The sequence below is a fragment of the Cucumis sativus genome, chromosome 3 (genome assembly GCF_000004075.3).
Source record: "Cucumis sativus cultivar 9930 chromosome 3, Cucumber_9930_V3, whole genome shotgun sequence".
Taxonomy (NCBI): Eukaryota; Viridiplantae; Streptophyta; class Magnoliopsida; order Cucurbitales; family Cucurbitaceae; genus Cucumis; species Cucumis sativus.
In genome coordinates this window covers 35,438,876-35,451,122 of record NC_026657.2, presented here as the reverse complement: position 1 = coordinate 35,451,122, position 12,247 = coordinate 35,438,876, and the positions used below count along the sequence as shown (strand labels likewise).

Genomic DNA, 12,247 nt, shown 5'->3' with positions numbered 1-12,247 from the left:
AAAAACCTTTTTTCCAATTTTTAAAATAAAAGGACCAGTGGATCAAGATGGTATTTGCAGATTTTATATTCCAAAACGAACATTTAAGTTTTAATATCTGCCAATTTAGTGCTTATAATTAATGACTTGAGAACTTTCTCAGATTAATGTGCAAGTTCAATTACTCAAATTATCTTGATCATACATCCATTTTTCAATCATTTTTGTGTCCTCGAGATCCAGCGTGACCTTGTGCTGAATTGTAAATGTGAGTTGCTCTCAAGATTAACACCTTTTAAAAAGTGTGTATTTGTTGGAGTGAAGAATGAAACCAAAAAACATCTTGCTAAAAAAATCAAAAGTTTGAAAAGATCAAAGAAGAACTTCTAACACCACAATCTTTTTTCTCAAATATATATATATAAAAAAAAAGAATAACAGTTTTAGATCTGAATTTAATTTTAGATCTATAACCGTCAATGTATTAAAACATTAGTATTATTAACCATAAAAGGGCTACAATATTTGTAACCATGAAAATAACAATAATTGTCATATTTTCTATGGAAACATTTCATTTCCAACATTTAACTTTGAACACAAAAGTAAATGTACATGGACAAAGTTTCTTTTATTAGTAAAAGAAAGCGAATTTAAAAGTTTAGAATCTAAATCGTATTTGAATCTAAATGCATGATCGGAACAGTTTTTTAGTTATTGAGTCTGACTGTGATGTGTGGTATATACAAATTATGGTTCCACCATTTATTTCAGGGGAGCAAATCATCAATATCGGAAATACATACGGGTGGACTTTTAGGGAGAATTTTTTTGGAACAACATTGTTTTGGTGCAGCTTTCAAAGCAAAGAAAAACATGCAACATTTGAAGTCTTTTGGCCAGAGTCAGAATCATGGCTTGCAGATCATTGCACAGCTTCAAATTGCATTTGGAAAGCTAAAGATAAGGGTTTCTACTTGTTTAATGGATATAACAAGAAATTTGAGTTCATTCATCCATGGGAATCCTAGTACTTTTTATACATGGGGTTAAACTAGAAGCTGTCTAAAAAGTAAGGAATGTTATTTAAAATAAAATGTACCACAGTGACGATATTTTTTTTATACAGTTGATTTAATTGTGTTGAATAATTAACACAAATTGGAATGCAATGAGTTACCTAATAAATAGATTGAGGAAACCTAAGAATGGAAAGAAACGTAAAAAGAAAAATACTCATATGGGACTAAACCCAAGAAAATCATACGTAATTTTAACACCTCCCTAAAACTGATGAAGATGGTAGAAACAATTTGAATTTGTGAATGATGAAATGAATGACTCAATGACTCAACGACAGAGACTGAACAAACTCTGAATCAAACCATGATAAGTGTGGATTGAGAGTTTTAGTCTCCATAATTTTCCATTATGATGTGGATTGAGAGTCATCAGTCTTTAGTCTCCATAATTTTCCATTATGACATTCACGTTCTCACACATCGTGATATGTTTGAGATAAATTCATGAAAAAATTTAACTGATTTCAAGAACTTATAAAAGTTTACTCTTTCACTACTAGTTAATGTATATGTAACATGTGGTTTTATCAGCTTAGTTCCCTTACCTTTGCAAATGTAATTCCTTTCGTATATTCAAGTCTTCTAGATCTAAACGGGCATTGATGGTGTCATTTGTTTTACCATCAATATTTAATAAAGTACCAAGCAAGTTGTCACAAGCATTTTTTTTCAATATGCATAACACCCAACTTATGCCTCAAAAGAAGTTTAGACCAATACAGAAGTTCAAACAATATATCTTTCATATTCCAATTGATACCACGATTTCTTTTCTTTATTCAGCTTGGATGAATGCTTACTTAACACTTAAAAGTTGATGGAGTTTATTTATTGTAAGATCTCATCTCCACTCATTACAATAAGTAAAGACCTGCATTCAAGTTTTTCGTCATGTTGTTGACTTCGACGCCAACTATGATCAGAAGTAAGATAACACTGGTAATTGAGGTGTTAGCAAGCTAATCTAACACCATGCTTCCTGCAATTGCCATGCACCCAATAATAGAATTTTACACAGTCAAGCTATCATCATACAATGTTCTAGTCCACAACATGAATTAAAATCATTCACTAACATAACTAAAGCTCAAAGTTACACTGTTGTAGTTCAAATTCTTAAATAGATTGAAACCCTATAAACCTAAGTTAGAAAGTGTTAACTTAGCTTATTCTTGATATGACGAGCAATAGGGGATAAATGTTCAAGTACAAAATAGAATTGAAAAGAGAAGAAAACTTGAGAGAATACGTGGTTTGGATGGGTCGAATAAGAGGTTATAACACCTAGGTGTGGCGAAAATATATTATATGAAGAATCGTTATGGCACCGCGAACGCAAAAGACAACACACGCCTAGACTTTAGAGCACCACGATGATGTGCACTTTCTAAAATTTATGACCATTTTCCCTTATAGCCTTGCGCGTGACGTCATGGGGCGGCGCAACGTTGCAAGAAGGTTTATAAATGCATTTTTTTTGTAGGCTATGTCTTTCATAAGTAAAAGTTCTTCTTCACGAGGAGAAACACTAAAGAAACCTGAACTTTGGGTTTATACTAGAGGAAACTTGCCTCAAAGTGATCGAAAATAGACAATCAATCTATCACATAACCAATTTAATTCTATGATGAATGACTCTGTACATTTAGGTAACATACATTCGTTCTTTCATAATTCTCCCAATACTTCTTCTCATAATATCCTACTTTTTCTTCTCATGATTCTTTAACTGATATATCTGATCTCGACATTCTAATTACACATAGGAAAGGTGCATGTCAATGTACCAAATATCGGTCATTGCAAACTATCTTTCTTATCACAGATTGTCTGACGGTCATAAAGCCTTCACATCCAAATTAACTATCCTGTTTGTTCCAAGAAATATACAGGAAGCCCTAAATGATTTAATTCAAAATTGCCAATAATGGAAGAAATGAATGTGTTGAAACAAAACTGCACATGAGACATAGTTTAACTACCTAAAGACAAGAAAATTACAGTTGGATGCAAGTGAATGTTCACTGTAAAATGTAACGTTGATGGTAGTATTGAAAGGTACAAGGCCAAATTGGTTGTCAAGAGATTTACTTAGCATATGAAGTTGATTATCAGGAAACATTTGCTCTAGTTGCTAAAATTAATTCCATCATAAATTTTGCTATCTATTTACAGTTAATTTTGATTGACCTCTTTATCAACTAGATGTTAAGAATTCCTTTCTCAATAGGTACCTTGAAGAAGAATTTATGGACTTGCCACCTGAATTTGAGGTAGTTCTAGAGATTAACGACGTGTGCAAGTTAAATAAATCATTATATGATCTTAAGTAGTCTCCTAGAGCATGGGTTGAACATTTTGAAAAAGCATTATGAATTATGGATTTAGTCAAAAGTCAAATTGATCATGTGATTTCTATAAACATACAGGAATGACAAGGTTGTGGTTTTGATAGTTTACATAGATGATATCATTCTTACCCACAATAATTATAAGACAGAATTGACTTTTGTGAAGAAAAAAAATTAGCTGATGATTTTCCAAATTAAAGACCTAGGAACTTTAAAATATTTTCTATATATATGGAGTTTGTCAGGTCGAAAGTGGCATTCTTGTTAACTAAAGAAGATTCTTGATTTATTGAAAGAAACATATTCACTTGGTTAGAGGATAGTTGAAACTCCTATTGAGTAGAACGTGAAAATGGAAGTTGCTACCAAAAAGAAATAGAAGAAAAAAGAAAAGTATCAAAGATATAATATCCCGAAAAATAAGATAATTTTTTGGGTTAAATTATGTTAGTTTTATTTAATTAGATTTAATTTATTGGACGTTATTTATTTGTCACGTGATGAAAATTATTTGATTTTGTTGACATTGGATTTAATTAGATAATTTGGATGTTATTTAATTAAATTAAAAGAGTGGAAATTTTTGTAGAGATTGGGTAATTCTATATATATATATATACGAAGGAAAGCAATCAAACGCAGCGAAAAATTGGATCAATTTTATTCTATATGCTACTAAACTATTTAGTGATAAACATGCTTGAAAAGCCCTAATTAAACAAATTAGGGTTAAAGAAAATATACTTTTAATGCTTTTCCAAATTCTCAATATCTCCTAAAGTACTCAGATCGAGACAACCACTAGAATTGACCCGCTAATCTTCAGACTTAGAACCGAGTTGTGGGATCCAATTTGGTGAAGAAACTATGGGAGATATATGAAAATTGGAAGGGAGAAGTTTGATTGAGATTTTGGAGAGATAAATTTGTAATTTCTAATATTACTTGAAAATGGCAAAAAAAAATTTAATAAAATTGAAAACAACCCTATTTATAACCTAATTCCTGCATGTAATTAGTTGGTCAAATCTCAACATCTAATAATCCACTAATAATTAGTGGAACTTAGTGGACTAGGTGTCTACATCTTATGTAGCCACATATCCCACATATCCCACTAAGTGTTAGTGAGATTATCCAACAAAATGTTGGATTTTCTTACTACCTTAGTTTAAGGGTAAAATGGTCATTTGACCTTTCAAGTAAAAAGTAAAAAGTCAATATTTTGACTTTTTACCATTTTGTCTGTCTTGACTAATTCTGACCTCCCAAGCATGAATCCACATTCACTTTTCCAAAATTCAAATCATATTTGAATATAAGACCGGTCAAAGTTTGACTTTTCAAAGTAAAACTTTGTATTCATATTTATAGTATTTAAATCTCATTTAAACATAAATCTCTATATCTAATCTGAAATATGACGGCCATATCACATATACTCGTCGATTTCTCTCTCTTCTTCCAATTTGAACAATTCAACTTATTCCACACACTATTTTAAGTTTATTCCATTTGAGCTAGCAGAGAAACCTAATGGAACTATAGATCATGGGCTCCAACAATTCAAGATTAATTGACTAAACTCTTTTAGACCGAGTTAATCAACATTCATTAACTCACAAATCATTCCACTGAAGTCTCGCAACTGCACTCCCCTCACTATAGATACATTTGTGTCCATTTGATAAAACAATGATGAGTAAGTTAATCCTTTACCGGTTGTTTGTAACCTCGGTTGGGTCAAAATATCGTTTTACTCCAAGACTACATCTTGCTCCTTAAGTCCCACTAATCCACTATTGAACAATTGGTTTAAGGTCCAACCTATAAACTTAATCTCTCTCAGGCCAATGAGAGGGTGGAGCCTCTTGTTTAAGACTTCAGTGCTTAGAGAACAACCTATCTACTAACCTTAAAGCGGGTAGGAGTGAATTTTGTTTTGCATCTTATGTCTCTAGCTATCCACCTGATTTTGCCCATAAAATGGGAGGCTTATTGGGCCAACATTGATGAGCTGCCTTCACCTATGCAAATCTAAGAATAATCTTGTGTGAACAGGAGTTCGTATAGCTCAAAATTAAGGATTAAGTTACCTAGGTCATCAATAATCGAGATAGTCAATTTTAAACAGAAAAATGTGTTATAACGTAAAAGTGTCTATTTCATGGTTCAGTCTTATGTAAGTACTTTACATAGGATGCCCCCACTTTTATGTCTCTACATGAACGATTCAGGATCATCTCGTTTGTACTTACTACAAAGCGGGCCGCATCCATAGTTTCTCTAAATAAGGCGTCCAACCATTATTTATATACTATAGACTATTTAGGTTATATACTCGAACTTAGAATCGATTGCAAAACGAAAGGAAGAGAAAATCGGCCGAGAGAGAGGGAGGAGAAGATTCGTGTTGTCGTCCGTCCGTCTTCGCTGTCACCGTTGCTGCAGCCGAAAGTGTCTTTTTCCCTCTCTTTCTCCTCTGTTACTATTCCTTACTCTCTCTCTCCTTCCCTCTACTTTCTCCATGTTTTCCTTCTCCGAATCACTCATCTCTCTCTCTCATTCCTTGTACTTTATCTTTTTCCCTTCTCTGAACCCTCCCTCTCTCATTCCTTGTACTTTCTCTCTTTTCCTTCTCTGAATCGCTCATCTTCGTCCCTTCCTCTATATAATTTCATTCTTCAAAAATGATTAATCGCTTGAAAATAGGCTAATTTATTAGCAACATCAACCATATATAACAAGGACATAAATAATGGAAGAATTTAGTGGATTTCTTTTCATATATAAATAAAATAATTAATTAAAAAATATATATTTAAAGCCTTCCACGACGCACATGTTGCAGAAGTCTTTTGTGACATTGCGCCACGAAAGCCATCTGTGACGTGTTGCAGCATGCGTCGGAGAAATTTTCCCCGTCGTTAACATGAGCCGCATCAAGAAAAGTATCCCCGACGTGCTTTCCTCAATGTGCCTATCGACATTGTCCGCGACGTCACTGTAACCTTCTCCGACGTTGGTTAGGGTTGTCGGCGGCATATTGCTACGTCAGGGAAGGTATTTTCCCCCGATGCATGCACATGAACGTCGAAACTGCCCGTAATAATTAAATACACCTTTAGGGTTCCTCCAACGTCCCAAAAAATGTGTCGAAATAACCCCCTTCTTCTGACGTGAAAAGTGTAACGTCGGAAGATGGGTAGACAATTAATTGTAACGTTTGGCCTTCCTCTGACGTGGTACCAGGTACGATGAATCCCCACACATCTTGTGAACCAAATAATGCTTTCATTCGAATACACCAACTGCTATAATTTTCTTTCATAAGTCAAGGTACTTGGAAGAGAACTAAATTATTGTTTGTCATTTGCAAAAACAACTTGTTTTAAAATTCCAAACTCAAGCTCTGATACCGCTTATTGAAATCATTTTTTGAACACCCCAAATAAATAAGCACAAAATAAAATATTTGAGAGATAGAATAAAAATTTATTTGGAAAACTTTTAACTCTCTTTGTTTGTATTTTTATTCACACTTGGACGCTTTACAATACAACGTATCCATCCTATTTATAGGATTGTCTAGATTCATAACTTCTTCACATTCACAATTAATTTCGTATTGAGTTCATCTATATATCAACTTTAAAATTATCATTCCAACTATTCATCTATTAATATATAACTTTTGCATGTCTTAATTTTTTATTTAACTTATTTTAATTAAACATGCTTTTAACTTTTCAACATTTTCAAATATAGCACGATGAACCAAAATATAAAAAGATTTCAAATCTATCATTTTCAATATTTGATAGATCTGAAATTTTGTAAAGACTTCTAACAGTTTTGTCATTTACAATTGTTTGCATACGATCTCTGGAGAAGCATGCTTCTTGGAGTTGAACTTGTGTTGATGTTGATTATGATGCAATGTAGTTCATTTTCTAGTATTTGATAATTTGATTCTCCCTTGGTTGAATGCCTACGGCTACGATTGGTTTGAAAAAGGCGAAGCACGTGATGTTATTGAAATTGGAGTCTTAGAAGAAAACACTTAGAAGTTAAGAAGTTTTCTAGTTCTTGAGAAGATTCTCTCTATATCTTATCTGGAGTAAAAGTTTTTGTCCCCATTTAAATGAAGAGAACTCATCTATTTATAGAATCTCCTGGTAGGACTTTGTTGGTCTATGGATCAAATTTGTGGGCTCAACCATATGGATCTATGTCATTTACCATTTGAACTAAATTATACTTTTTTTTTCTCAATTGAATTTTAGCCCAAATAAATAATATTTAATTGGACCAAAATAATTAACTTGATCCAACTGTGATAATGAAAACATGTATCATCATGGTCAATTTATGTTTTCAATTTTAATTTGGGTCACATCTCAACTTTTAATTAGTCATAAATTAAATTATTTTTATTTTTCGCCATTAATTTGATAAATTACATAACAATTTATGATTGATCTAAAACTTCTTGTTCAACAACAATAATTCCACTCCTAATAAACTCAACATGTTTAGAACCTAATAATATTTTTTATTGTTTATTTTGATAACGCTTTGGTAGCCAATATTCCGTGTAGAATGTATAAAATTTACTCAAACTATTGTGTTTAATTAAAGGGAATGTTACTAAACATATAGCAACTTGAGTAGTGCAATAGCTAGTGTAAACAATCATATATTGCTTGCTTTAAAATTTGAAAAATTATATTAATTTCTTCCTTTTTAAGACAATATCCCTCCATATTTTGTTGTAGTAACAAAAATATAATCCAATTTACAACCATGAACCTATGAGATGAAATAAGACACCATATATTAACTAATTATGTAAATATCCTACTCAAGGGTTTAGTTAAACCGTTGTGAAAAGGAGAGGTCAACATGTGAACTGACGTCTTCACCATCCAATCCGGAACCTTCACCATCTGTACAAGGGAACCCAATTATATAAACCCAACAAAGGAACAACCACATCAGCCACAACATACAAAAATATTCAAACTTGGTTATCTTTTTTCTATGAAATACATATAACTTAATTAGAAAGCATCGTAATCTCTATTATTTCTAATTTTTGACACGGTTTCTTGTGTGTGTGTGTGTGTTTTTCTAATTTTTAATTTACTGTCATTTTCCTTTCAAAATAAATATTTTATTCAATGTTATAAAAGAAAAGTTGTTATCAGTCTCATCATACTATGTGATATTTTATTATTGTTGGCTCTAGTTGTCTACTCCAAAATATTTTACAGATCTAGATAAAAAAATAATAATAGAAGGGAGAAGAGAAAAAAATTAAGATTTTGGGTTTTGTTTTCTCTAAGTACAGTAAAGTAAGGAGATTTGAACTACAAATTTGACAGTACCATTTATGTGAATTGAACTATTTTTGCTTTAGTTTAGTTTTAACAGTGTGACAATCAATTCTCTTCTACACTGAATATATAAATTATAAACTACTTTTTCCTACAATTGCATTTTATTCTCTATCTGGAACATGTTGCTATATCATTATGTGTAGCACCAACTTACTTTTGTACGATCATGTTATCATAATTCCTAAGAATGACACAAACAAATATTAGGTGTTGAAAAAAATTATCATGTACTGTTGGGAGAGAACCTGATTGAGAGTATCTTCAAGGTGTGGTGCGTTTGGAGCAGTAGAATTTAAGCTTAGAGATGAAAGTGCTGAATAAGGTCTTGACAATCCATAACTTAAAGGAAAGGATGTGCCATACGCCAGTCACTCTAACTAACCCAAGGCAGGAGATAGCTAGAAAATAAAGTGAATTGAATGCACTTAAAGAATCATTCATGCCACTGTAGTTAACCATTGCAACTCCAGAAAAATACCCATTTCCTAAGGTCACCACTGCAACACACATGGCCAATGCCAACAACCAGCTACAGATCTTATTTTTCAAAGGAAACCGGCCAACGATCAATAAAATCACACTTATGGATGCCAAAAACGAGATTGTGTTCACCTGCATGTAATACGAATATCTGTAGGGTTTGAAATACATCATGATTGCAGTTCCAGCTGGAAAAATATTACCTAATGGTATTCTCGGACTATCATATGGATAATAACTGAAGTAGCTGGAAGAATTAAATGGTCTATAATATGGATCATTATTGAAGTAGCTGGAAGAGTTAAATGGTGTGTCTTGTTGCCAAACGCCACCAGGAGGGTTCAGTCCGGCTTGAAAAGTGACGGTCGCAATGACCGTAGCCACAAGCATCATTGTGCCTTGCACTTCTTGAAACCAATCCCCTTTATACTTCAAATTCATTCTCCATGCCCTCCATCGCAGCTTAGACGTATTTTTCAATCCATGTTTTCGTGATTTTTTTCCTCTGGGATTTCTTGTGTTTGATAGTTTTTGGAGTTCTAAACTTTCATGTGTGTCATCAGATGCTTCCAAGTTTGTAATGATGCTTGTTTCTGTTTTTACTTCTAGAGCCGAAAGTAAATATCCCACCATCTACCGTGAAAATAACAAATAAAAAATATTTTGAAACATAACCAATATTAGCTTAGATTCAAAGTACTCATACATAATAGCAATATAATTTTAAATAATTACAAATATAACAAAATCTATCCAAGTCTATCAATATGATAAAATCTATCACTCATAAACCATATTGGTCTGTCAATAGACCATAAGGATCTATCAATTATCGATAGAAGTCTATTACTAAATCAGCTTAGCTATTTTAAAATGTTGCTAGTACACCTGATTATTATCTCTAAAATTGTTATCCATTATAATTACTCAAACTATTTAGATATTAGATAGATTCACCGATCTTTATGCAATCCTACAAATCAACCCATAAAATTTGTCAAATAAAAATATGTTTTTTTCCCAAAAATATAATATTGAAGAAGTGAAAAAAGAAAAAAGTAAAAAATTGAAGAATGAAGAAATTCTAGAAGGGAAAATGAAGATATCACGAACAATAACAAGTGAAAAATGAAGAAGAAGAAGTAATAATACGAAGAAATTAATGATACGAAGAAGAGATGAATAAATTGGAAAGAAAAAGAAGAAAAAAAGTGAAAGATCGTTCACAAATCATTTGCAATATTCAAGGGTAAACTTGAAATTTACGAAAAATATATTAGGTTTTTTATTTTATTACACGGGCCGTAAATATTTGATCGCTTTGTTGTATTTGTGAAAATCAATAAAAAAAAAACTAAAAAAATGATTTTAAAAATAGAAAAATGTTATTGGGCACATTTAGTTTCTATCAAAAGTTGCTTGGGTTGCACCCAAGTTTTTTCCACTATGAAATTACTTTACCTTTCTTTGTCCGAGCATCATTGACAGATCTAAAATAGTGTTTCCATTATCATCGATTGTGTTAAGGAAGTCTTCATCATCATTTACATATGTTTCAATAAGAAACTTCATCCCTTCCAAATGGTTACTCTCAACACATAAATGTAAAACCGTTTGACCATTGTTCTTAAGCTTCATCCAAAGAGATCTTGGTCTTGCTTTGATCAGCTTTTGCATTATATCAGTTTGTCCAGAAAGGACTGCATAGTGAAGAGGAATCAACCCATCACTGTCGTAAACAAAGTAAGAATTCATGTTTTTCTCCAACAATAAAGCTTCAACAATCTCTGTTTCTCCAAGTTTAGAAGCAAGGTGGAGGGGGGTTCGTTGAAGCAAGTCAACCTCAGCAGCAAGTTGAGGCTCATAATGAATTAGGAGTCGAGTGAATTCAAGATGGCCATTGGAAATAGAGAGGTGCAATAATGGATGACGATTCTCATTGTTGTTGGAAGAGCTAATAACAACTTTTTGAATGATACATGGATCTTCTTCTATCAGTGTCTTCAAGCTTTCAATACAACCCTTCTCGGCTGCCACATACAACTTTCTTATATTTTCTTGAAGGCATGACATAGCAATTCTAATTTCTTGCTCGTTATTCTCCACTTCCATTATTCTCTTTATCTAAATTAACAATCCAACCCACAAACAGGGTAGTCATATATAAATTGATAAATGGGCAAGGAATTTTTGTGATATTATTTATTTGTAAGTCATGAATCAATCACTTATTTAGGCCGTTCCACTTTTGCAAGTCTACCGTTTACCCCTTCAAAGCCATTTTTTCCAACTTAGAATCAATATATTAAATGAGGAGACTTTAATACTATATTTACAAATATTCTAGCTAGTCATGGTTTTTTATTTTTTTAAATATGGAGAGAAAAAATCATTTTATTCTTATTTTTCATTTATTATTTGTAGAGATGTAACCTAATATCACACATATGATTAAATATTTCAATAAAATACAACCTCATGTTAGATTAGAATATAAAAATGTGTTTTCTCTTATTTCTCTTAGAAAGAAAATGGTTTTCTTTGATAGAAGAAATACCAAATATAAAATTGGAAAAAATAAATACACAATTATATCTTAAATACAATGAAGATATAAACAAAAAGGAAATAATCAACACTCCCCTTAAGCTGGTTTGAAGATATCATATACAGCCAACTTGTGAATTAAGTTATTGAATTTCCACTTTGGAAGAGACCTTCAGTTAACACATCTGCCATTTGTTCTGTTGTTGGAAGACAAAGGATGCATATTATTTTCTTTCAACAATCTTCCTTTTTATGAAGTGTTTATCAACTTCAATATGATCTTTCTATCATGAACGACTAGATCGTGGGCAATGGAAATTTATGCATTGTTATAACAATAAATGAGCATAGACATTGTTGAGAGAACCTCAATTATTCCAAGTCTTCTTATCCATATGCCCTCATA

General features: G+C 32.1%; 1 protein-coding gene across 1 annotated transcript; it reads right to left on the bottom strand.

Moving 5' to 3' along the window:
• Nucleotides 1-8,114: 8,114 nt before the first annotated feature.
• On the bottom strand, nt 8,115-11,413 carry LOC101203970. The gene is made up of 3 exons (XM_004141168.2): nt 10,756-11,413; nt 9,060-9,927; nt 8,115-8,361 (listed from the first exon to the last, which is right to left on the bottom strand). The coding sequence occupies exons 1-2, from the start codon at nt 11,404-11,406 to the stop codon at nt 9,076-9,078; spliced, it is 1,503 nt and encodes a 500-aa protein (XP_004141216.1). The 5' UTR covers nt 11,407-11,413; the 3' UTR covers nt 8,115-8,361; nt 9,060-9,075.
• Between the last annotated feature and the right edge of the window lie 834 nt (nt 11,414-12,247).

Bases quoted from the DNA above. Each gene is read 5' to 3' on its own strand.
- LOC101203970 (XM_004141168.2), bottom strand. From the start codon at position 11,406: ATGGAAGTGGAGAATAACGAGCAAGAAATTAGAATTGCTATGTCATGC. The intron at 9,928-10,755 runs GTAAAGTAATTT...TTTTCACGGTAG, and splicing joins TGATGCTCGGACAAAGAAAG to ATGGTGGGATATTTACTTTC.